General features: G+C 30.7%; 2 protein-coding genes across 2 annotated transcripts; one reads left to right on the top strand and one right to left on the bottom strand.

Annotated features, from left to right (window-relative positions):
- Positions 1 to 826: 826 nt before the first annotated feature.
- LOC135129577 (acetylcholine receptor subunit alpha-type acr-16-like) lies at positions 827 to 8,700 on the top strand. Its single transcript, XM_064056765.1, has 8 exons — positions 827 to 1,003; positions 7,096 to 7,289; positions 7,349 to 7,458; positions 7,512 to 7,734; positions 7,788 to 7,956; positions 8,004 to 8,156; positions 8,216 to 8,385; positions 8,434 to 8,700. The coding sequence occupies exons 1-8, from the start codon at positions 922 to 924 to the stop codon at positions 8,653 to 8,655; spliced, it is 1,323 nt and encodes a 440-aa protein (XP_063912835.1). The 5' UTR covers positions 827 to 921; the 3' UTR covers positions 8,656 to 8,700.
- Positions 8,701 to 12,599: 3,899 nt separating this feature from the next.
- Positions 12,600 to 25,692, bottom strand: LOC135129566 (serine palmitoyltransferase 2-like). The gene is made up of 7 exons (XM_064056756.1): positions 25,474 to 25,692; positions 25,279 to 25,335; positions 25,169 to 25,222; positions 14,752 to 15,089; positions 14,334 to 14,698; positions 13,677 to 14,277; positions 12,600 to 13,625 (listed from the first exon to the last, which is right to left on the bottom strand). Exons 1-7 carry the CDS (start codon positions 25,612 to 25,614, stop codon positions 13,385 to 13,387), a joined length of 1,797 nt encoding a protein of 598 aa, XP_063912826.1. The 5' UTR covers positions 25,615 to 25,692; the 3' UTR covers positions 12,600 to 13,384.
- Positions 25,693 to 25,990: the final 298 nt, after the last annotated feature.

The raw sequence follows: 25,990 nt of genomic DNA, 5'->3' as shown, positions 1-25,990 counted from the left end.
TTTAACTAAAAAATCAAATATAAGCGATTGTTTGCCTTGACGTATTTGTCCATTTATGAAGAAACGTCAATAATTTGGATTAAACACGCAATTTTCGGATCCCGTTAGCCAGTATTTTTTCTGTTCTTTTTTCCACGACGACCAAGTGGCAGCTGATTATGGTTCTAGCTAGTTTTTTCACTTTCTACAATGAACTTTTCATAATTTTAGAAAAAACTAGAGTTACAACTCGTGACCTTCTTGGTAAGATATGGCGTGATACGACGGATAATGTAGACAGTCTAGTCTGCCCTACTCTTTCCTTACATTTTTGAAACGAGCAAAACATTCCAAATCTTTTACTTTTATTTTATTTTATATACTTTAGCTGACTTATTCCCATGTCTAAAACAATCATGTATCTTAATATTTATTACTGATACAAACTGTGTTATAAAAATAAAACCAAAATTAGATGTAGAAATTTCCGTTGTTTTATTCTATGTCTATAATCTTACGATTCCTAAAATCTTTGTCGTTTTTGTAAATATTTCACTAATATTAAGAAAAACTGGACTCGGACATTTTTTTGTCAATGTGTGTCAAATCCGAGAAGAAAAGGCTTTAATAAACTTTTCCTTAACCTCATTACGTGTACTGAATAATGTAACACATGATTCTTTTATAACAGTCCTGCTCTACCACAATAAATGCAAATATATGATCCTGAGTGCAGTACCGAAAATAGAATCAATTTAAAGATAAAGTAATGCACGCATTTGAAGGCAAGGGTCGTAATTACAGTAGCTTTGGACAGCAACTGTAGGCGACAAAAGATAAAAACGTCCGTTGCAGGAAGCACTTATCGAATAAAGTTGATGTTCAATGGACGATCAGCATCTCACACACCAGCTTCACACCAGTACACTTTAGACCAATGCGATGGCAAACCTATTGGTGTTGATGAGTGTGGTTGGCGTTTTTTGTAAACATAATTTTGTCCATGCAGGATTTACAACAACTAGTGAGTTCTACTACTTCATTTGCATGTTAAGTTTAGTTATAAATAAATTAATATAGAATTTTGTTCAGATTTTTCTGCGATATGATCGCCTCAAATACTTACTGGTACTAAAAATTTTGATAAACAAGAATTTTCCTTTCTAAAATCAAAAACTAATGATTTTAAAATTAACAAATAAACCTGTACTTTAGTCACTACAAACTGTTAATTAATCCTATAAAGGTACGTAGCTTTTAGATACACAGCAGTCGATTAAAATAGTAGCTATCATAAATTTTATAGAACTGTGTGGGTATCTGCTAGTCAATTTCAGTTCTTTATAATATTGAAAGTAAAAAAATGTCAAGATTAGGTGTAGTTCTGACACGGTTTAAGACAGAATTAAAAGGTAAGTATTTAAGCAATAAACAACAAACGGCTCAAAATAAATTTGAATAGTACAAACAGTTTCGTACTTGACAAATTTTAAAATACCAATTTATATTAAAAAATATTCCTGTTATCATTTTTTAATAATTAATTGTAAATACAGACTGTTTTCGCACTTTCCGAACGTGACAGGGTTTGTTTACTAAATAGTTACGCAGTTTTCTCGGAGTTTCGTAGTTTCACTTTTCGGTATGCCTATAGTCTGTTGGTGGTTTTATGAGACAGACAACTTCCGAAACTACTGGACTGATTGTTGCGGAATTTTTATTTTATTTTTAATAATACATATATCGCAGAGACCGTAAAACGCTAACCCCAATTTGCCTGATCGTCTCAACCAAAATTTTATGACGTTGCTTAAAAATTTTGCTCAGTGAATCTTATTTAAAATGTGCAAAACAATAATACTTTTGTACCTGTGATTTATGAATCCACCCTTATTTTTTATCTTGTGCATGAAGGTTTTGAGAAAAAAACAAACTTTTACCTTTACAAAATTTTACAATTTAATTTGGAAACTTACTGTACGCCTTAATTTCCATCTATTAATCCCGTTCAAAAACTTGATATTATTTCAAAATTTTTTAGGTAAATGTCGCTTAAAGTAATTTATACCCTGACATACTTCTTTATTTGTAGTTTATTAATGTAATGTAATAATTAAAATTTATTTATTCGTCCCCTCCAAAATGTTAACAACGTAATCGCAAAAACGTATCAATGTTGCTGGGTGCAACGTTGGTTACTTTTTTATAATATACCTAGATATTTATATTTTTTTAAATGTTTAGTCGTTTAAAAAAATTAATAAACGAATCAGTCATGGACAAATACTTTATGTTTTTTGTACATATACAGGAGTTATCATAAAAAACAATTGATCGAAAGTTAGGTATCGCACCTAAAGTCACACATTCAAACAAATTCAATATGTTGGAAAAAAATCTTAACGATCATATGATTTGAACTCACACGAGCAGAACTCAAGTTCACTCAAAAATGTTTGTAATGTTGATAAAATTCGAGGAAGACTCATAAACCACGAGTACAAGACTCTATTTTTTGGATAAAATTTAGTCAGTATTTAATTTGGAAAATTTTGAAGGAACGTCATCACATTATTAGTGGGGATACTTAGACAAATTTTGGTTAGCATCTACACGATATTATTAAAATGCGTATGAAATTGCTCCAATAGTTTTGGAGATTATCTGTCTAATAAAAATCGATACAGATGACGGACGACAGATCGAAACGAAGTTTTAAAACTTCGAGAAAACATGAAAGTAGCCATTCGTATTCACTTAATATAAAATTTGCAAAATCAATTTTTACAGTTTGTTTCGCTAAGATATTGGACTTATTTGATTCTGCTTCAGTGCCCAGGAAAGTTCTGTCTAAAGAACTTTGGACTAAATTTTTGCTCGTTACTTCAAATAGAGTAGACACAGATATGTGTATTTAATAACGTATGTTTCATCTTAAAAAAGCAAAACAACTTATTTCAAAGCTGCTGCAATCCTGAACTAACTTTCAACAAAATATCGGTGCAAGCATCAAGAACTATGTTTTTTCTTTTGTTTATAAAACTAAATATGACCAATGAAACAGCTGAAGATTTGAAAATAATCAAAATACTCTTCAGTTACATTAACCATTTAATTTTTTCTTTATTAAAATAATGTGTGAAAGTCTTTAGATATTTTTATTACGAATAAATAAGAGGACTGTCAAACAGTTTTAGTTTTTGGTTTAATTAATTTTAATCCGACTCTGTTTATACACGGAATAACTACATGATGCAAAAGGGAATCCAATTTTTAAAAATTAAAAACAGTGGTCGAAGGTTATTTAGACAGAACTTCCCTCGCCCCTAAATACACTACAATAAATCGAGATTTTTCGAAAAATTATAAGATTATTTTATACAAGAATAATAACAGTATTGTATTAACAAATTTTCTGGAAAATGAAATGAGTCGTTCTTGATTTATTCAACGCAATAATTTGCATCATTTGCTTTTTTTGGTGTATAAATAATCCTAAAAACTATGAAGAAACCACAAGTATAAAAAAAACAGATGACGTCATCATTTTTTGGGAGGAAATAAACGAATAAATTTTAATTAACGATTTATCATGATTATGTTAACTTTAAAGCGTTTGCAAAATTGAAGAGTATTCTGTTTTAAAGTTAAATTGCAAAATGTTACAATATATGTACAATTATGTTTTTTTCAAAAATCTAGATGTATAACAAAAGAACAAATTTACCATTGCATTACATTGTATCCCATTGGTGGTGAGTACGATTGCGCAAATTTTGGTTGACGTTTTACCAATTACATTACAAAAATTTGACAACAATGGGTCCTATAGTTTCGGACATTATCTGTCTAATAAAAATCGACAGAGACAGATAGACAGACAGACAAACAAACGGACAGACAGATAGACGACAGACAAGACTATATTTTTCGTACTCTAGTGGTCGAGAAAAAATGAAAATAGCAAGTCGCCCATTGGACACGATTACTAATAAAAATCGTAAAATTTAAGACCTCATCAACTCTTTGGTGGATTAAATATTTAAATCCCATATAATCTAAAAAAATCTCCTCTTGTGAACCATGAGTTTAACATTTTCAAAAACTATGGTGGCAATACTGTTGTTTTCCGTTGAAGTTACCTCAATTATCTGTCATTTTGGTATTCGTATTGTCAGTGTAATAAAAAAAAAATTGCCGCAAGTTGTTTCAACAGAATTTCCCTCGCTCCTGAAGTACAATGAATGCAGAATTTTCGAATTGATCTTTTTCTACACAATTTTGTGATTTTTGTAAGGACACGTGGATTGGTGCAGTGTAATACTAAAAATAACAGTATTGTATTCTCAAATTTTTTTTGACCCACTGTTTAAGCATATCTAAAAAATATGAGTGACAAATCACAAGTAAAAACTCATCATATTTTGCACATTTTGGGTAAAATTTATTTGGCAAAATTTTGAGATGCATCATCAATTTTTTGGGGGGATAATCAGATAGATTTTGATTAACAATTTACCATGTTTACAATAATTTTAAAACGTCTGCAAGATTTCGAAGTATTCAGTTTTGCAATTCTTGATTTATTCAATAAAATAAATTGACTGATTCATTTTTTTTTTGAGTGAGCGTGTATAAGAAAATCTAAAAAATGAGGTTCTTAATTTGATCAATAAAAAATTGGTCGAAGGCTATAAGTATAATCCGACAAATCCTGCTCGTTAAAAAAATTATAAAATTTGATTTTACGATTTTCGTTTCGTAATAACCGTTGTAAAGTAAAAACCAGAAGCATAAATAACACCCCTTGTCCTTCAGCAGTAGGTAATAGCAATCTAACGCTCAAGTGTTTATTTATGTTTATACATCGAAAGAATGTCATGTAGAAGTTAGTTTGATTTGAATGAGTTTGTCTTTTCAAAGCAGGACTAAAATTATCAATTAAACAACAATTGAATAAAATGTTTTGAATATTATAATTCTTGTTTTATCATTATTTTTTAAAGACGTGTGTATTCTTCACATTTTCGGGAAAATGGGGGGACTCGTTCTTAATATGACCAATAAAAAATTTATGATGACGTCATCAACATGGATAATTCTAGTCACAGCATAAAAGAAAAATACAGTAAAATCACTTGACATACACCTTGTAAAACTTTTGTGAATTAAGCGGCTTCAGCCAAACTACCCTTATAAGTCAAACTGGTTATAAGCTTTATGGACCCGAACCGCAAGGGTTATTACTGTCCATTGTTGCCATAATGGAGTCATAAAAGTTTTACAAGGTGTATGTCAAATGAGTTTACTATAGTCGCATCGTTAAACCAATGCAACAAAAAAAAAAAGGAAATGGGGCCAAGTTTGCCATCGAACCACAACCGCAGTATTGCCATTATTTTCGATAGACCCACTGCTCCACAGAGACGTTCAAACCGTGCCGGAACTAGAACGTTATTATACTTTGCAAATGTTTTTGCGAAAATTTGAACGTTTAAAACTGAAAGTGGATTCGTATATGAGTATATTTTTGTGTAACATTCAAATTATTTGAGAATACTATTCATTAAAATGAATTCCTCAAATTGTTGGTGGGGATGATTATCCAAATTTTATTTAGCATTTAACCATCTACATGATATTTCTAATATATAAACAAAATTTGACAATAATCGGTCCAGCAGTTTCGGAGATTACATGTCTAATAAAAATGAATACAGACAGATAATAATTAGGTAGACCGACAAACAGACGGAAACGGAAGACTACTTTTTTCGTACTATAGGGGTCATGAAACGTCGAGAAAACATAAAAGTGGCCATTCGTCCGATGGAGTCGATTAGAATAATAATAAATTATTAAAATAGAAAAGGTTTTTTTTCGATCATATGGTTATCAGCAAGTGTAATGTTACTGACCTGTTAAAATTTCAGGGAAGTTAGATAAACTGTTCCTGAGATAATTAGTGCATTTTTTTAGATGTCCTCTACGCGTCGCTGGGAAAAACAAAGAAATATTTTTTAAGTGTATTAACAAAACTGCTATAATTTATTTTACTCCAGAAGTGTAATTACTATTCATTTTGTGTCACAAATTTAAAAATGTATTACGAAACCTTTAATATTCTCTTTTTATATATTGTAATAGACACATTTTTTGATCCACCGAGAAGAATAGATCAGAAGAGCTCAAAAACGGCTGATACCTTGTAAAAAATTTAACAGAGTTTGCGTTTATCTTAGATGTCTCTTTTTAAAAGCATCTGTTTTATTTCCTCTAAAGAATTATATAAAGTTTGGGTAGTCTCTTTCGAGTAATGACTAATTTCATGTTCAAGAATTCGTAGATTATAAAAATATAAGTCACCCGTTTCTGTCTGTCCGTGTGTCTGCCTGTCTGGTTTTTTCTGTGCGATCATCTGCAAAATAAATTATCGTGAAAAACTAGAGGTTGTTAGTTCATGTCCAATAAAAAGTTTAATGAAGTTTTCAAAATTTGCGTAATATTACAGGGTCAAAAAGAATTACTGCCATTTATACAACTTTCATTAATAATTTGCACGTCTAAGTGGGCACCGATTTGTTTCGCCTCTTTCGGCGCGTGTATTATGACTATAATGAAAAAGTGGAAATGTCTAATTATTCTGACAGACGACATATTTATTCAAACTTTTAAAACGCCGACTAAGTGGCAAATCTGCAGCAATATTGTAAATTTCACGGGTCACTTGATGTACAAAACATTTATAAAACCGTTATGTAAATGTACAGATAATACTTATTATTAGCTTTCTCAAAATTTCATCAAATATTTGTGAACTGTCTTTAATTAAAATGTGTAGTTTTGGTATTTTTAAGAATTTACAAAAATATAAGTGTATTTGATATTAAATTGATAGTTAAATGTCGTTTGGCCATTTTAATTACTTGAAGTATAATAAAAAATAATAAATCAGTTAAAACAAAGGAAGAAATTCAATTACGCCTAAAATTTCTAATAAAGTTGATTAAAAATGGCGGATGCGCCAGGCCAGACATATTACCAAGAACAATAAAAATAATAAAAGAGCAACGACTGTAATATAAATACTTAAATAATCATTTCGTTATCTTGCAGAGCTAGGCCCCCAGCCAATATGGAATTCCACTCACACTGATAAGTTAAGACAAGACCTCCTGCTTAACTATGATAAATTTGCAAGGCCAGCGCAACACTACAACGTGACAACCGTCCGCCTGGGTTTCACAATTAGACATATTGAACTAAATGAATTTAAATCATCTTTAACAGTTTATTCATGGATTAATCTGGTTGGTACCTCACCTTCAAATTGTACAAGCGCATCCAGCTACTAATACACGCTTTTCAGTCATGGAACGACGAAAAACTCAAATGGAACTCGTCAAATTACGGCGACCTCACAGCTCTCAATTTAGCTGATCACGAAATCTGGCAGCCAGATATTTTTTTATATAACAGGTGATCATACTAACTCTGTAATAACAAAAATTGCACCGTACAATTTATTCCAGCGCAACAAGCACGGCCATTACGCATTATGGAAATGTCCACTGTATTGTTTATGAGGATGGCACCGTTCTGTGGGTTCCTCCTGCTCAATTTACGGTTTTATGCAACCTTAATTTAAAATACTGGCCTTTCGACAGTCAAGTATGCAAACTTATCTTGGGTTCTTGGACTTACAATGGAGATCAAATTGATATTGAACTTTACAAAAATCAAAAAGAAGCCGATGTAAGTACTCACTATTTAACATTATGTTTAATACGGTGTAACCAACTATTTAGATGGATCTCCTCGTCGAAAACAATGAGTGGAATATTGTGAAAACATCTTTAACCAAAAATATGAAGTACTATTCTTGCTGTGAATCTCCGTATCCAGATGTGACTATTGAACTAGTTCTTGATAGAATATCACCGTCCTATAAAGCTTTAATTGTCACACCCGCTTTTGGTATGAGTTTATAATTACAAATTTAGCCACTAACTTTTTTGTTTTAGTTATAATAATATTAATTTTAATTAATTTTTGGCTACCTCCACAGGCGGGTGAAAAAATCGTTCTCAACGGATGTACCGCTGTCATTATTTGTTTGTTCATGCTATATTTTACACAGAAAATTCCAGCTATGGGGACACACACACCATTAATTGGTAAATAAGTGACAGTTTACCATACAATTTACAACATTATTAACGCATTTTTACTTCAGTGTTGTTTTACAGCAGTTGTTTGTATGTTGTTGGATTTTCTATGATAGCTTCTGTTATTGTTATCTGGTTGTCAAGAACTAAACACGGTTCCCCGCTGCCATGGATTATAAAACATCCTTTAACCGGTACTTTTGGCAAACTACTAGGACTGGGTACCTATATTCAGCAGGTAAAATGCGTCCTTTTTTGTGATTTTATCACTACTACTTAGTTTCAGTCGTCGATTACCTCCCATAGAATAACAGCTGAAGAAATGCGTGACCATCAAGTAACAGATTTTGAAGAAAATAACAGTGGAGATGAACACCATATCATAAAATCGTCTACAAAAATGCCCATACAACACGACTGGATACTGCTAGCAGCAGCCATAGATCGACTTTCGTTTTGCTTCTTTTGTTTTCTTTTACTTATTTTAACCATTGTTTACTCCATATAAACCTGTCATTTTCAAGTTTTTGAAACATACATTATTGAAAACTAATTTTATTTTATTTTTCATAAAAGATCTCTGTTTTACGTAAAATCTAAATTGGAAGAACAAATAGGTTCTGGCCTGTGGTCTTAAATAAAACTCCTACATGATAACTAGAAGAACCTATACTCTTAAAAAATTGAAGATTTTAAAATATTCTTTTTCACTTCAAATCTTTCATCAGCCTTTTATCCACCTTTTTGTTCTTTTGCTCTTCTCCAATATTTTACAGATATTTTTCACTTTCATTTATCTAAGTTGTTCTTTCTTTCTCATTTTCGCATTATTCGCATTGTAATTATTTTTCTTGTCTCATAATAATACAGAAATAGTTTTACAGCTTTGTTATAATTTATTTGAATTTCTTTACTAATTGTTCTCTTTGCATGTTGGACAGTTCAAAAGATAATTAAAATCATGTGTTAACTGTGCAACACTGACTACTTGACACTGATGAACGCAAAAGTAGACGTTCTGAATTTTTATACCATTTCAGTGGTATGTGACTTTCCGTTAATTTAAACGTGAAACAGTTACGACGCAATTGTACCAGTCTATTTCTGCTGTTTAGGAACGTTATTTAAAAATTATTTGGTTTTTTTGTGATATTTGGAAAAGATTATTCATTTTGCAAAATTACAAGAGTTTGACTTGTACCCTAATACACATAAATTTAATCTTATGAAAGTATTGAGAAGTAGATTGTAACTGGAGAGCGAACAAATGACCTAGGACTATAATGAGCCGCCATTTTCGCGTCGTGGAAAAAAAGACAGAAAAAACCTAACGGGATCAGTTTTGCTCTGCGAAAATCGCGTGATTAATTCAAATTGTTGATGTTTTTATGATAAATGGACAAATATGTCAAGGTAAACAGTTGCTTGTATTTCATTTTTTAATTAAGTAACACAGATACTGTGAAACTAAAAATTTAACGTCGTATTTTTTTAACAACACAAGTGCACAATAACATTAGCTTCGGTTCTGCTTTTTGGGGTGCTCCTGAAATAAAAAGACGCGATTTTAATCTTTAGTACTGTTAACCAAAAACAACAAAAAAGAAACAGATATAAACAAAGATATCAACAATTTGGATGAAACACACGATTTCCGCGAAAGTAAAATAGATATTTTTTGGTATTTTGTAACAGACAAGATTTAAATCGCAGTCGTGCAAACAGCACATGATAGCTGAGGCCTCAAGGTGTTGGCAGGGAAATTAGAGGCCTATTACGCAGAAAAGGAGCATATACGTGATGCGAATGTGGGTTGGGACGGTTATTGAAAGGTACGTACAACAAATTTGACAGTTCTTCGCGAAGTCTAAGAAGTCTGAAAAACTTATTTTGTATTATCAAAATTATAAGGGGAAAATTAATTTATTTTTGTAAATCCTTACAACTGTAACAATAAAACTTTTGTCAAGACTAAATGATAGAAACGAGAGATTATTTTTTATCAGAGGCGTACAACGAATTTGGACATAAACTTTAATAATTTTTGTCTCTGAAAGGAGAATACTTTTACCTGAACTTTTTTTAACTTTTAGCGCCCATACTTCCAGACCAACTGCCGATTTTATTTTGTACGTACCTTTCAATAACACGCTGTATATCCCGTGGTTGAAAGTAATTCAATTACAAGTAATTCATTACTGTAATTCAAGTCCTTTTCAAGTAATGAGTACCTAATTGTATTGCATTACTTTTCAAAAAATATAATGAGTAATTGTAACAAATTACTTTTTTCGAGTAATTACTTTTAACCCAAATACTCAAAAATATGCGTTTTGTTTTTCTCTACGAATCGTTTACTTAACCTGCTGGGATTATTATACCTCAATCGTCCACACAAACAGAAGATTAACCCAATAGGGAGTTAAAATCTAAAACGTGTTTAGCACAGAATTTGTTAAGAAATTATGTAATATACATACGCTCTTTATCATTTTAAGGGCGAGTTAAGCATATTCCAGTATAGGGAAATACATATAAACTTCTGCCCAAGTTTTTGCCAAAACCATACGTCTGATTGTAATAAACTTCTCAGCGTTGAAATGAGCGTAAAAAACTCTACTCAAACTGCTTTTCCTTTTTTTAAACTTACATTAGTAGAAATTGTATTAAAAAATTCATTGTGCTTTACAGAAATAAAATATCTTAATAAATAACGCCAAGTAAGAGGCAATTAAAGACAGACTTTTAAGTTTACATTATCTTGTAGCCCCCTTCTAAGTATTTAGGAGCATCTTTTTTATTAAAGATTAAAAGATTTGCGTCCCCAGGTAATTATCGGTGGTCTAATATTTCCGATACATTTACACGTAGCCAATAAGATATTTTGAAATCTCGCACCAATGCAAATTTTTGTTTAAAAGTTGTTGCGGTTGGCATCGAACTTTTATTTGTAGCTAGAGTGAAATGAAATTAGGCGCAAAAGAATCGGCTCTTCAATTTTTGGTAAAATATGTAACATGTTGCCCTATACTAGTTGTGAAAAAACTGTTAGTTCGATTTTATATAATACGCGGCAAATAAATACTCCAGCTATTATGTGGGGTAAAGAGTAAAGATCAGGAAACCGATGCCATTATAGCCTTTTTTGATAAAAACACATTTTGACAATTTTTTAAAGAATAAAAGGAGTCAATTAGATCTACTGAATCAAAGTGCTCCATGTTTTTGAAACATGTTTATAAAATATAATACAACAATTCCATCTAGCGCCGCAGTGAAAGGATGTGTAGTGTTGGCGCGAATGTTTTTAAGACAAAACGCAAAACGTCATGCCTTAGCTGACGAAAATTTTAAATGTCAGTTATTATTGAATTTACCTACATTATGAATATAGTCCTCTTGCGTGAAGTATTTATTTGTTTTATTTTATTTACTGATGTGAATATGTAACAAATACGTTAGTAAAATAAATCACTCACTGCCTTTTTCATGCTAATGTTTTTTCTTGACCCTTTGGACCCATACAACAAATATCTAAAACTGTGTCTTCATCAAAATTTTTAAAGTGCAAAAAGTAATTGCTAAAGTAATGCACTGCTTTTTAAAAGTCATTGTTCCAATCACTGCCTATATCTTACAACGCGGAAAACTGGTACTAGTGTGATAAGACTGAGTAAAACTAAAAAAATACGTAGGTACAGTGAAAATGGGCTATTGGTAAATGCATAATTTTTTTCAGTTGGCACAAGTAACCCGAAACTGTAGTTATCTTGTCATAAGTTCAGCCTCATCGCCCAGTTTTATTAATAGGTTCCTCGAACGATTTTTTTTAGTTTAAAGAGTATGATTTTAGTTTTTAGTATTTTTACAATTAATGTTATTTGCTTTAATTTTATTTCATTTATTGACCTTTAGTTTTTATCTGACGTGTTCTTACTTTTGCCGTAACCCCTGAACTGATAAACTGGGCACACTTTGAATGTCACCAAATATCATTTTAATAGTGCATAAATAAATTCTATCGGATTTTATGGTCTGTGCGATGAATTTTACGAAAGTTCGTTTACATTTTAATCAATTTCATACGTTTGACGTTATTACGAAGAGACTAAGCTGAAACTGATCAACTATCCCAACACGATCACAATTTTAAACGTTTGAATTTTTATGAGTAGTGTTGTTGGATGAGGTCACAATATCAATACGTAAGAAAAATTGCACAAACTTACACAGGTTTCTTTAGTTACGTTTAATTACAACCAAAACAATAGACTAATAAATTTTATCAATCAATTAAATCGTATCACGGCATGTGTGTACAACAAACTAAAGTTAGATTGTTACTTGAAGAAAAATGAAATAAAATTATACTTAGAAAAATATAGCCATGATATATTTGAAGTCACAGATGCATATGTTCACAAAGAGAAATCATAACGATGAAAACACAAATTAAACTTTTATAATAAAGATTTATTTTTTCTGTAATCTTGTAACAATAACAGCAAGGTGTTAAAAACAAATGTTTGCCTCAGAAATGGAGAATAGTATAGTTTAAATATAAAAATATGTAGAATCACAAAGGAGACAAATAAAACAGGAATGCGTTTCCATAAACATATTCTAAATAGTAATAATATGACATGAACAACACAAAATCAATAAATAATAAAGTAATTAAAAAAATAAAGTGCTAAACATAAACTTCAAGGCCATATATTACTTTTCTGCTTTAAATGTTCTAGTAAGTAATCTATGAAGCAGTTCTATGATAGTAAGTAGGTATTACTTGATATGTTTTAAGTCATCAATATACTATAAAAGCAGAAATTCGGTAATACTGTAATAATGTGCCTCTTAAATTTTGACAATACTGAACCATGTCTGTAAGTAGCACAGTGGAATCTTATCATACGAAGAATTCTGAAATACTAGACGAACTAGAATAAAACACAAAATGCAAGATCAACAAAATATAAAAGAAACTACGAATGGCTTATAAAAACTCCAGCATTAGGTGAATATTAAGTTATACGTTCTTTTTTTTTAAATAAATAATGTTTGTATGAAAGACTTGTAATGAACAATTTAGTAGCAACTTTTGTATAAACTTTAATAAAGTTTATAAAAGTGTTCAATCATCAAAAATTCAATAAAAAAATACTTTGCTTATGTATCAAAAATTTTAACAAGCATGACTTAAACACTGTATTAAGCTATTATTTGATTTGAAATTCTTAATCTTCATAGACCTTAATTTTGTCATATTCTATGGGCTCAGAATTGATTGGTTTCCGCGAATACTTCAATCCTAATTCATTTGCTACTTTCTCAATCACCTGCAAGGCATAATCTAACTGTTCTTTGGTATGTGCTGCAGATAAACATATTCTGATTCTTCCTTCCATTAACGGTGTAGCGGGATATCCAACGCCGACAGTTGCAATCTTTTCTTGAATCAGTATTCGCACCATGGCCCTAAAACATTTAAACAATAAAAGATATAAATTATCGCACTGCACAACATACGCAATTTTAGAATATAAGTAAACAAGAATCGGAACTACTGGTGAATCGTCATTGCCATGGATAATAATTCCCATCTGTTCAATCTTCTTTCTAAAATAACGCGTGTTTCTAGCGAGAGTTTCGATTCTCTTCTGTCCTTCGTTTGTTCCATCCTTGCCCATCAATATTTTAAGAACTGCTATAATCTGAGCAGCGACTGGTGGTGCCATTGCCCAGGCATGTTTTGAAGCAAAGCTATTTTTTCTCAGAAACGATATCAATTCTTTGGTTCCAGCTATATAACCTCCAGCAGAGCCGAAACTCTTGGTGAAAGTACCCATCAATATATCTATTTCTTTTGGATCGCATCCAAAATAATCTACGATGCCGCGGCCGTGTTTGCCCATTGCCCCAATGCTGTGGGCTTCATCTAAATATAAGTAAGCTTTGTACTTCTTTTTAAGTGCAATGATTTCAGGTAAACGAACAATGGTGCCTTCCATACTATAAACGCCTTCTACTACTATTAAAATTTTCTTCCAGGGTTTATACGCGCCTTTGGGTTGATTGGGTTGTCCCTTATAGATATTCTCTCGGAGAATTTCCTCTAAGTGTTGAACGTCTGCGGATAATTAAAGATCACAACATAGCAAACAGTAGACCAGAAGAGTTAATTACCGTTGTGTTTAAACACCTTCACCGTAGCTCCTGGCAAACGAATGCCCAAAATAAGCGAAGCGTGATTTTTTTCATCGCTAATAACGAGGCAACCGGGAGATAAAAGAGTGGGTATGTTTAAAGCGTTGGTAGCGAAACCCATTCCAAAAGTAATTGCGTCTTCTACTCCCAAAAATTCGGCTGTTAATTTTTCGAGTTCTACGTGTAAATCACAGGTTCCGTATTGCTGCCTTGTTCCTCCAGTTGTAACACCATATTTGTAAATGGAATCGATAGCCGCCTCAGCACAAGGACCCGATTTCTCTGCAAAACCTAGATAATTGTATGATGCCAGATTTATACACTTGGTTTTAGAGCCGGTGAACCTGAAGATCCGAAAAATTAATAACCAACAAAAACAGGCTTTTTCGCGACTTACTCAAAGGTCCAACCGTTGTCCCTCGTGACGCGATCCTTTAAAACCACTTCATTACCAGGCACGCTACAAATTGGGTAGTTCCAGCAATCACGTATTCTTCTATAAACGTACATTGAATAAAAACTGGAAAATTTATCAAACAGCGGTGAATAACCATCTCGGTTCTTTTCTTTTGCAACTTTTGGTGGGAATAATGCTTGACTTAAATACCCAAGAAACATCAAAATGTAGAAGCTAATATGCGTTAAAGCCGCTGTTAGAAGGGTTGGGGGTTCGAAAGATTCTTTAATTATTCGCGTTTTTGGTAGCGGTTCTTCTGAAGCGGCTTTTACGTAACCCTGAAAAACAAACAATTACGTTAATACAGCTTATTTAACACTAGTATGTTAAAAATAAAAAACAAAGGATTTGTTGTATTGGTGCTCCAAAAGAATATAATAATAAGCTCTTGAATATCTATCTGACAACGAAAAAAAAACAAGTTTTTGTGTAGCTTTAAAAGAAAATAAAATATCTTCATCTATTCTTTGGAAATGTAAATGTTTAAAATTACTGTATAATATACAACTTTTCGTTTGTGTCAGCCTGTTTATATGAGAATATATTGAATATTGCAGGCATTATTTTCAACCATTAACAAAATTACAACATGTTCTTCTTTATTATAGCAAAATTACAACATGTGTATTTTTATATAAAATGATTCATTGAATGGCTTTGTTCTACCATAAAACTAAGTATACAATGCATTTTGTTATGAAAACAAATGCAATGACTTGAATTTTCAAGTATTTAATGTAATCTATAAAATTGTGTTTTGATTCATTATTTCTTACATCTACAAATTCCAGAATCTTTTTTTTTTTAATTAAAATTAAAATGATAATATAAACATCGTCGTAATTGCGATCCAATATGAATTAGAACTTCATCCCAGAAATTGTAGGTTGCTATTATTAAAAGAGTAGAAGATAGGAATCCCCCGAGCTTTAAGTTTAAAACAATGGCTCCGTAATCACCACATCAATCTCTTTACCAAGATAAACTTTAAAAGCTGCAATATATGAATTCCAATTTGTTCCTATCAATAAAAGTCGGTTTTTCATTTTGAGGTTACTATAAAACATATGTTTAAATTTATTGCCCATCAAAAATGTTATAACGCGTTTATTGAAGAAAACAGTGGAGCACAACTATTTTTCGTTTATGGTAATCCGCACGCGTTAATTTAAAAATAGATGGCAAATTATACAACCACAGATAAAGAAATATATCACCTTATACCTCTTCAAAAAATTTTATTTAACAAAATTCTGAGATGACGTTATCTATTTGAAATGAGCCAACAAAGTCTAGTTATCATCTTATCATCTTTACGATAATTTAAAACACACTCAAAATTTTTATGTAATCGAGTCAGGTTCCAAAGATTATCTGTGGAAAAAAATCCTGGTAGACAGATCTGTATTTCCTACGAAATTACGTTCGGAAAGGTAAAAAGGAACCCGGAAACAATATTATATTATAAACTGAAGCGAAGATGAATATTTACATTACTAAAAACAAATGTTGACCTCTAAAGTAGGATTTTCCGTTTCCGTCTGTCTCTGTTTGTCGTTTATCATCTGTGTCGATAGCTACATATGTCGGATGTGTATTTCAGGGGCGAGGGAAGTTCTGTTTTAATCTTACACCATTTTGTTTTTTGATTATAAAAAATATGAAGTAGATCTATTAGTGTAACTATGTATTCTGTTTATAATTCATCCACAGTTTGAAGTGTGTTCTGGAAAATGGTGTTACTTTACCAACCAACAAAAAAAAATCCTGTGGTATAAGTCTGGTGGCACTAATAAATCTGCTTAGTTGTACTTTGTTATAATTATAAATTTCATTCAATAATTTAAAGGTGTTTAAAGTTATCTAAATAACTGAATAGGAAACACTGAAGGGAATGTAGCAATGTTTTAATAATCTGAAGGAAAAAAAAACTTCAATTTATGTTTGCACTAACAAAATCGTCACTTTCAAGATTTACTGTTGACGTTACCTTGTGGTAGTGTCAACAAACTTTCTTTTACCTTGCTTTATAATGTGTATTTTTCAGATTGGTTTTTTCCTTAAATACACAACAAAGAGTTAATTAAAAAAATTAGCGTGCTACTGAGACCAGTCAAACATAAATAACGATGTAAAGAAAAAAGTTTACTTTTACCGTTATTTAAATAAAATGCGGATTAAAAATTGTAATAATGGCTACCACTGTGGGCTATAAATCATAAGCTTAGTGCCCGAGCTAATATTTTGGTAGTCTAACTTTTTACAATAATTAATGAAGTTTCAATTTTGGGAAAAAATTAAAAGTAGAATAAAATTCTCTACAATTTTGCTAATTTTTAAAAGCACAACAAGTTACAGTTTTGTCTGAAAACGGATTCTCGTTTTCTCACATTTTATTTTTAATTTTAAACACATATGTTTATTAAAATATAAAATCCGTAATCCGAAACATTTTTGTCACGAACATAATATAATTATGTGCAAAATGGGTAGGCGTTCTGCCCTTTTAATGACTGTGTGGAGGCGCCTTAAATTTAGAAAAACCTGTAGTAGCAGACTATGCAAACTTGTGCTCAAAGTTAAACAGTCCAGTTGATGTAGTTCTAGAATAAATAAAAAATAATATAAGCAGCTTTTTAAATATTAAAGAACAAGTTCAGGATACCATTTCTGAAATTTTCTTATTAAATGAAAATATTTATTTTCACTTGGACAATTATATGTCTTTTTGATATTTGTTTTAACGGTTTTCTTCATTTCTTTACCTTAATCTTCCCATTAGCTTTATTTGGAATTTTTCACGGAAATATTGCCAAACGCTAAAATATAAGTAACCCGGCATAAATTTACATGAAAATTTAAAATGTGAGCACAGAGGAAATACGTAAATACAATTGCGTCAAACCATTAACAAGGTCTATAATTAATAGTCATTTATGTATCAACTTCAAAAAATACCCGTGGTACATACAAAATTTTATGTCTTACGGTAGTTTGATATTAAAAAAAAAAAAAAAAACCGTCGCCTTTACACATTCTTTTATTGGTTGCATTTTTTAGCAGTTTTGTTACTTGTTGCTGACGAATTATTTTTACAGGTAGATTAAATTTTACGTGTTACCAGAGACTGTGATTTCAATCATGTAAATTGGCGCCGTCGCCGTTTCTACATATACAACCAGCAATTCACTATGTAATATATAGTTCGTTTCCAATCAATTGCCTTTTCCGTTGACGTTACTATGGCAACTATTTTTAATGCCCTAGGGTATTATATGATCAATAACATATCCCAAATCCGGCCAATAATAAACCGGTAAGACAAAAAATAAGTTTCTCGTTAGAAATCACATGTAAGACTAATGTCACATCGTTGTTTGTCCTATCTATTCATATTTTACATGTACAATACAGCGTGATTAACAAGTATTGAGTTGGCAATAGAATTAACCACTTCAGAGAATTTTCTTGCCCTACTACTGCCAAACATGATTCAAAGGCTTGGCGCCATGTCACTTTTATTAAGCACTCAAGAAAGTTTGGTTATGATATTTCAAAAATAATCAATAATAAATTTTGACGCAAAGTTCCTTTTGACGTAAATTAAATGTCACCATTAACCATGTCTATTTTTCAACAGGAAATAAGGTGGAGTGATAGATCTACCAATTTCAAGCAAAATTCATACCAACTGAAACATTACTTACTGATCACGCTGTATATTCTAAGTTTTGTGTTTTTTTTTTGTAATTTAAAGTATTTTCCTAACCTGTTGTTAGTAATAAAACATTTTACTTGATGTTTACTTTACTACTGGCACTAACTTTTTATCGATTCAAATTAATATTTCACACAGGTTCGAACAAAAGTCTTTGTATGTTACTTTTTTTAAATATTTCATGCACACGAAAATACCATTGTGGACTAGTCCAAGCTACCTGTTCGATTTTTAGCGCTAATATATGCCTGGACAACCTAAATCAAATACAGGCATAACAATCTTTTCCGGAATCAGATTATCTTGAGTGTGCAAATCCTGAATCCGTTATGACTAAGATTCAAAGCTTGTCTTTACGAAAGTTTTTTCTGCTCTTTACCGATGTCACTTTACAAAATATGAACACATAACCTGGAGAAAAAATCTAATGCAGGCTTTTACTATGTTTAATATTATATTTTTCAACGTTTTGTAAATATGTTTATGTGATATATTTTTGTCCTTGATTGAATAAGCAAATTACAATAAGATTGCTGTTAATTTTTGTTCAAAAATCAGATCATTATGCAACCAAACGTTTTCGAATATTTCATCCAATAACCTTGAAAAAGGCTATTCAGTCCATTTTAATCACTACTGTAAACTATCTATTCTAGGACATCATTACTCATGCTCTCAAAATGTGAACTTCATGTTTACTAATACAAATATACTCTTTATTTTTCTGACAGTTGTTCAGTCGTTGTTCTTCTTATAGAAGGCAAATTTAAAAATACTGTTAGTTTTTAAGTTCTGCATATTTATTGTTACGATTTTCACCAAGTAATAATCTACTACTTTGTTTAAAAACTTTTCTAAGTTAACTCTGACGTACTTTTAAAACAACTGTCCACAAAAAAGTAGTGCGCACAGTCAAAAATTACTACTAAATAATTATCACTGAAATTACGACAAATATTGTCGCCCACTAACAAATAGTACAAAGACGCATGTCCTCATTCAGTTCTCAGTTTATTCAATGTTCGAATTCTATCACAGGCAACGATGTAGTCACAGCATTAAATGAGCTGGGAGCATTCCATAAGATTTCTGCTTTATATTGGAAAGGGTTTGATAAAACTTTGATACCATCTTTCTCATTGTGGAAGTTTGATTTTAACATGTACATAGTTTAACATTTTCCACTTTTACTGCACGTCACTACTTTGAAATTAACAGTGTTATTTAAAACTTTCAATAATAATTGATTTCTGCATCATCTTATCGAACGACCATCTTCCCTCAACATTATGGTTTGAGTTTTTTCGTTCCAATAATAAACAAATGAAAAATATCAACGGGCGAAACAAAGAAAAACCAGTGCTTCGAGACTTCCGGAGTTGAATTCAGTATAATGTAATCCACCTCCAAGGCTAATAAACGTAGTATGGCCGATATGACGTATAAAACAATTGACTATAAATCAAACAGATTTTGTATAATAACGTCAACGTTAAAGACCGACAGTTACTCGCAATCACTATTACGTTTGCTGTAATTATGGTAAACTATTTTTAAAACCTATTCAGTATTGACAACCACTGAAGGTATTAACATAGTTTCTATTTTTATGTCGAGATATATGAAATATTTATGACAACTTTATCAGTTTTTAAGCGCTACTCTCGTTCCACAATTATCACTGTCGTAAAAAAGACGGTTTTGACAAAAGGTTTCCTTCGGTAGACAAAAACAATAACAATTAGACCGCTTAAAAATTCATTTATTTGAAACAGTGACTGCAAAAATTACGCACATAATCTACATTTTTAATACTCTAACCTTCAGTTTTCTAGACAATATAACCTCGTTACTGAACACATTTACGCTGAAATTATTCGGTTGTTGTGGACATTACAAGTTTTATTGCACTAAATTTGACTAACATATTTTGAATAGATACCACAGTAATGACCGCTGACGTTTCAGGCACAGTAATAATTAAAAATCTCAAATTAAGTTTAGAATTGAAACTATGACATGATATTGGTTTAATGCAATGTTCTTTATATATCTATCTCACTAAATTCATTTAATATACACAGTTACACAATAACTGACACGATTAACCCCACATCACTAAATTGGACAAATCCGGAGTAAATCAGAGTTTATAAATGTGGGTGTAACTTAAACATAGTTTACTGCATAGATATTCTCAACTTCATAAAAGAAATAGTCTTTAACTAAGCTTAGTAAGTTCTCTTAAAACCTCACCTGACAATTTATATACAATATTTTATCGTTATACCATTCTATAAAATATTTGAAAAAAAATAACGAAGTCGTCAACAAACAAGTTTTACGAGAACATAATGTTAATATCCACTCATCAACTTTTCAAAAAATAAAGAACTAAAGACAACAAATCATGTAAGGCAACAACTTAGTGTTACGTATATATTAACTTTTACTACTTTACAAAAAACTGAATACTTCGACTTATAAATGACAGTAAAACTATAATTTACATTTTAAATTATATTATTAAAAATTTAACGTGAATACTGAGTACACTAGTACCGAAACTTAATCTTAATAATAATAGATGTAAATAGATTTTATGACATTCGTAGCAGTATATGTAGAAATAAATATTGGTACACATAATGGCCTGTTTACAAGTTTTTGTTAAAATTTCATTTTTAAATTCTTTAGCGAATTTATTTTAAAATTCACGGACACACTATATAAGAACAGAGATCTTGACATTCCGTAACTCCATAAAAAATTTAAGCGTATATTGGTCCATTCCCTAGTATTTTTAGCGCATCAGGTGTTGCAGAGCTTTTTCTTATTTTATTAAAGGAATTACCAAAAAATTTTATATCATAAAAGAAATAATTTTATGGATAATAAGTCACTTAAAACCACATGTTACACTTAGGATTTACAACTTACGAGTTTTATAAACTAAATTGGCGTGGAAGTGTAAAGCGATCTGCACTTTGAGAACATTTTTTTACGTCGAGGTCACTTTCCAAATTTCGAAATTTCAACTGTGTATAGACTAAGTTTTAGAGAGAATAGACGATGCAATTGACCTTTGCTACATTTAAAACCATTACATCGTTATGGCTAAAAATGTTAAACTAGGGTACGACCTTCAGACAAAGAATTGACTGCAGCATACTAAAATTAGTTTGTTTCTGCAGTTCATCACTTTTTTAAATCGCTGAACATCAGTCAGTTAACGACTTTTGGTTATTGAAGCAAATTTAGATTTTTATACAACCAGATAAATTGAATTTCTAGAAATTACGCTACACATAAGATCAATGACACTGAACATTACAAAAAAAGGAAGACTTTTAGTAATACCTTCATGTTAATAACCTCAGGAAATAGTTGTTTCAGTCAGGTTTTACAAGTATACTAAAATTTACTTACACCATAAATATTAGTGATAACATGAAACTTATCATTCTTCTATTTGTCAAAAATGCCCAGGTCTAGTATATGGGCAATATATTATACAAGGAGCAACCTGATTTAGTTTGAATGGAAAGAGAGAAACCTTACATGTGCTGGACAACGCAATAATTTTTTCAATTCTTCATCCAGTGCGGTAGTAATAAATTTTATCGATTTACAATCAGACCTGCACTTCTCCGAAATCAACAAGCTTTTTTTGTGTGAAATCAAAACAAACCAGTTCAAATCATGCATTGACCTTTTGATTTCGCACGAAAACAAAGTCAAAAAATTTTAATTTTTCTGCACATTAATGAAGTAAGTTCCCTATGTCTCAAGGCTATCTATCTCTATTGTAAAAAAATTACTTATACTATCAATGTTATTTAAGTCCTTGTCTTCCAAAATTGTTTCGTAAAAACCTATTTTATAGATACATAATTATGTAAATATTATACCTTTATTAATGTTAACATTTGGCGGTAGCAATATAATTTTATGGTCCGTCAAAGTACACTTTAAGTCAATTAAACAGGACCACTTATTGACAATAAAGTATAGAAAATTAAAAAAAATTAATACAACATAATTTTTTTACATTATAAGATCTTTATTATAAAAAATAAAATAATCGATTTCCTGTGAATTGACGGATTATATTTAAAACGAGTGTGACTAATCAACTGATAAAATCTCCAACGAAAATGCATTTAAAACTTAAGATCTTGTATCTAATGATTCATACTAAATACGCGTTTTTGTGACAATCAAAATTTGTTTGGCTTGATAATGTAATATCTACTAATCTTTCAATTAGTGTAGGACAGACCGTTTATCAGTTTTAACACCTATTCAAAACATCAAAGATGAAATTTTACGATAATAATGTGTCATCTGTACAATCTACACAAGTAGTATTGTATGTCACAAGTAGTATTGTATAATGCAGGTTTGTAAACTATAATAAAAACGGTCACAATTGAATAAATCACAGTTCGTATTAATTAGAATATAAATACCACATTACGTCATATATGACACGCATATCAAATAGATTTTGTTTTTATGACTCCCTAAATCCCTGTAGGATTACACGTTGGTCTCGCACGATTGTAAAACTCACATTTTTTTTTACAATAACTCAACGAATTTACTCAAATGTTGGCTTCTTTTAATTTTCACTAGCTTCAGTTAGTCTTTTAGTATACTCAAAAGTGACAATCATGACTTTCGTACTATGTACTATTTTTATTTTTTTACATTTTTCATTATTAATATAAACAAATACTGTCTTTTCTGTTCAAAGACGATTGGAAAAAATATATTACAACGTTTGCATTTCATTCAGTTTTAGTGACAAGTAGGAGATGATAAGATGAAAAAGTGACGCATTATTATACAGAATGATGATAACACACCAACACACCAAACCCGATGAAATATATAAATAGATATATGTACGTTTTGAAAGTCGGTGAGGTGAGAAAAATCGTATTTTTACTTTTATAAACATTCAACCGCAAGTTTACAAATTAAGAAAACGATATTTTATGCAAACAAATATTTGGTGAAATTCCACCGGGTGCTTAGCAAAGAATACAGGCAGAGCAGTCAAACTCAATATGTTCTAATAAGTTGTTTTTGTTTTTAGATTTACTCATAAAAATCTTGCTGCTTTTAGTTTATTACTTTATCATCACTATATACGTTGATAAGATGAAGCAGCATATTTTTTACCTAGTATGACATATCACATTCGAAAAGTGCTTACTAAACTATAGACAAAACTCTGAGAAACAACTTGAGTCTAAAGGCAGCGTTTATTTTTAGACGATCATTTCAAAAATAGAAGTAGTATCTAAAACCGCACTAAATAAAAATTAAATTATTGTCGTATATTTTGGTGATTCATAACATTATTCACATCTGAGCACATCAGCACGTGAGAGAAAGTGGCTCTGGTAAAATCAACTCCCGTTTTCGACAATGTCCGAAATGAATCAACAAATTCGACGAAAATAATACTGGGTTCTATTCTGCGTCAAATAGGTAATAATTATTAAGTTACCGAGAAACTCCAGCTGGTTTTTAATCTTGTCAGTTTTGAGAATACTTGAATCATTATGGCGATAAGATAAGGCACCTTTTCCATAAACTTTCGAACGGTTTTATTGCAAAATTAAATTAGCGCCATTACTTACGAACTACATTTTTATTTTGTTGTTATCTAATTAATTCAGTTAATCTTAATTAATAAAGTATAATTAATGATGACCACAACAAAATATATGTATTAACATATTTACACCGCAATAAAAAAAGACGAAGTAAGCATACATTTCACTTTACTTATAGAAACATATTTTGGTTGTAGGGACACCTTACAAAGCTTCTTGCTCATTAAATCCTACACAAATAAAACTCTGAGATTCTAAAATCGACAAGCTTTTGCACTTTTGAGCAAAAAGACGTACTTTTAAGTTTTTCCTTCTTAAAATTTTTTATTACATTTTTTGATTTGATTCCAAATTTCGGAAAGATTTTCACAATTTATTTTGAACTTTTTGGTATTAAAATTCTATTATCAGTATAGCATTTCTTTGTTCTTAGAATTTGTTTCTCTCGTCAACACTATTGTTTTACACTATTACACAATTGTTACTTATAATAATGCATATAATTCTTTTATCCTGTTTTTCATTTTCTGGCATATTTATTTCTTTTTTCTATATCAAAATGGGTTTGAAAACATGACACATGTACGGACATTTGTACAGCAATAATATGAAATTTTTTGTATCTGATTTCTTCCCCAAAATTAAAATCATTTGCATAAATATAAGACATTAAATGTGTATTACTAAAATTACAAGGTAAAGTGTTTCGCACAAGTATAAATATTATTACAAAAAATAAAAAAGTAAATAGGTGCATGTGTTTATCTCCTTTTATCTTTTCTAATATTACTCAATCATCTCTATTACTCAAGTTTAAGCTATAGATAAAGTACGGAACCTCAGTTTTCTCAGAAAAATACTAAGTACTTGAAAATTTTTAAATTGTTAGTAATTGTAATGGAATTTTATAGGCAAAATAAAATATTTTACTACAGTTTTATAAGTTGCGTAAACACTTAGAATAAACTTGCAATAAATAATTTAAGACAACAACAAAATAAAAACTCACGTTTTTTATTGGTCCCTTCATGGTTTTACTGGTACATTCCTCATCGGAAGATGCCTGCAAAACAAATAAAATTAATAGATTTTAAAAAATCTAGGACAAATTTTAATTACCAACACATGCCCGTTTTGACGTCTTCCTCTGGTGTACCCATTTTTCTTATTGATGCACTGAAACAATAATTCTTTTGTTAAGTATTAATAAATAGATCAATCTGATTAGTTAGCACAATTGAAATGTTAAATAGATTGAACCGCCCAAAACGCCGGAAAGGTATGTAGACAAATATTTCTAAAAATATAAAATACCGTATATCCATTTGTCAAAGTTCCTGAGTACGGTCCATATCCGTTTGAAATGCCCTTTTGATGTGTATTATTTTCAAAATCTACCCCATTTAGTAACTCCGTCACAGTATCACCTGCACCCTCTTCCATTCTCGTTTCCATACTGAAGTATTCGAAGACGCATGCGTTTAGACTGTACAGGCTCTGTTTTTTTGTTGGTTGAATGCTTCTCGCGTGATACACTTCGATACTTTACCGCAACCTTGTATTTAAAAAATTGCGGTTATTTGCATTTTGGGAACATTAAACAAAACTTACTTGCTAAAAAGCGTGTTTATATTCAGTTATTCGAAACTGAGCACTAATGTCAACTATTTGACGTGGTGTTTCACCTTATACTTCAACTACTAGGATAAAACATATTTGTTTCATTAATTTTTTAAACGTGCGTGAGACTCGGATACTTACCAATGTAATGATAAAGATAACTGTAACAAATAACTTTTTAAACATTAAAATGACCAGTTTCGTTAAAAAT

The sequence above is a fragment of the Zophobas morio genome, unplaced genomic scaffold, assembly GCF_036711695.1.
Source record: "Zophobas morio isolate AGI-343-1 ecotype UQ-CSIRO unplaced genomic scaffold, CSIRO_AGI_Zmor_V1 ptg000002l, whole genome shotgun sequence".
In the NCBI taxonomy this organism is placed as follows: domain Eukaryota; kingdom Metazoa; phylum Arthropoda; class Insecta; order Coleoptera; family Tenebrionidae; genus Zophobas; species Zophobas morio.
The sequence above is the reverse complement of the archived record's forward strand: the minus strand, read 5'-3'. Positions and strand labels throughout refer to the sequence as shown.

Excerpts from the sequence above, each read along its gene's own strand:
- LOC135129566 (XM_064056756.1), bottom strand. The coding sequence starts at position 25,614 with ATGGAAACGAGAATGGAAGAGGGTGCAGGTGATACTGTGACGGAGTTA. Across the intron at positions 25,336-25,473 it reads CTTTGACAAATGGATATACG|TGCATCAATAAGAAAAATGG; the intron begins GTATTTTATATT and ends TTATTGTTTCAG. Across the intron at positions 15,090-25,168 it reads TGAAGGGACCAATAAAAAAC|GGTTACGTAAAAGCCGCTTC; the intron begins GTGAGTTTTTAT and ends TTTGTTTTTCAG.
- LOC135129577 (XM_064056765.1), top strand. The coding sequence starts at position 922 with ATGGCAAACCTATTGGTGTTGATGAGTGTGGTTGGCGTTTTTTGTAAA. Across the intron at positions 7,290-7,348 it reads TTTATTCATGGATTAATCTG|TCATGGAACGACGAAAAACT; the intron begins GTTGGTACCTCA and ends CACGCTTTTCAG. Across the intron at positions 7,459-7,511 it reads GATATTTTTTTATATAACAG|CGCAACAAGCACGGCCATTA; the intron begins GTGATCATACTA and ends AATTTATTCCAG.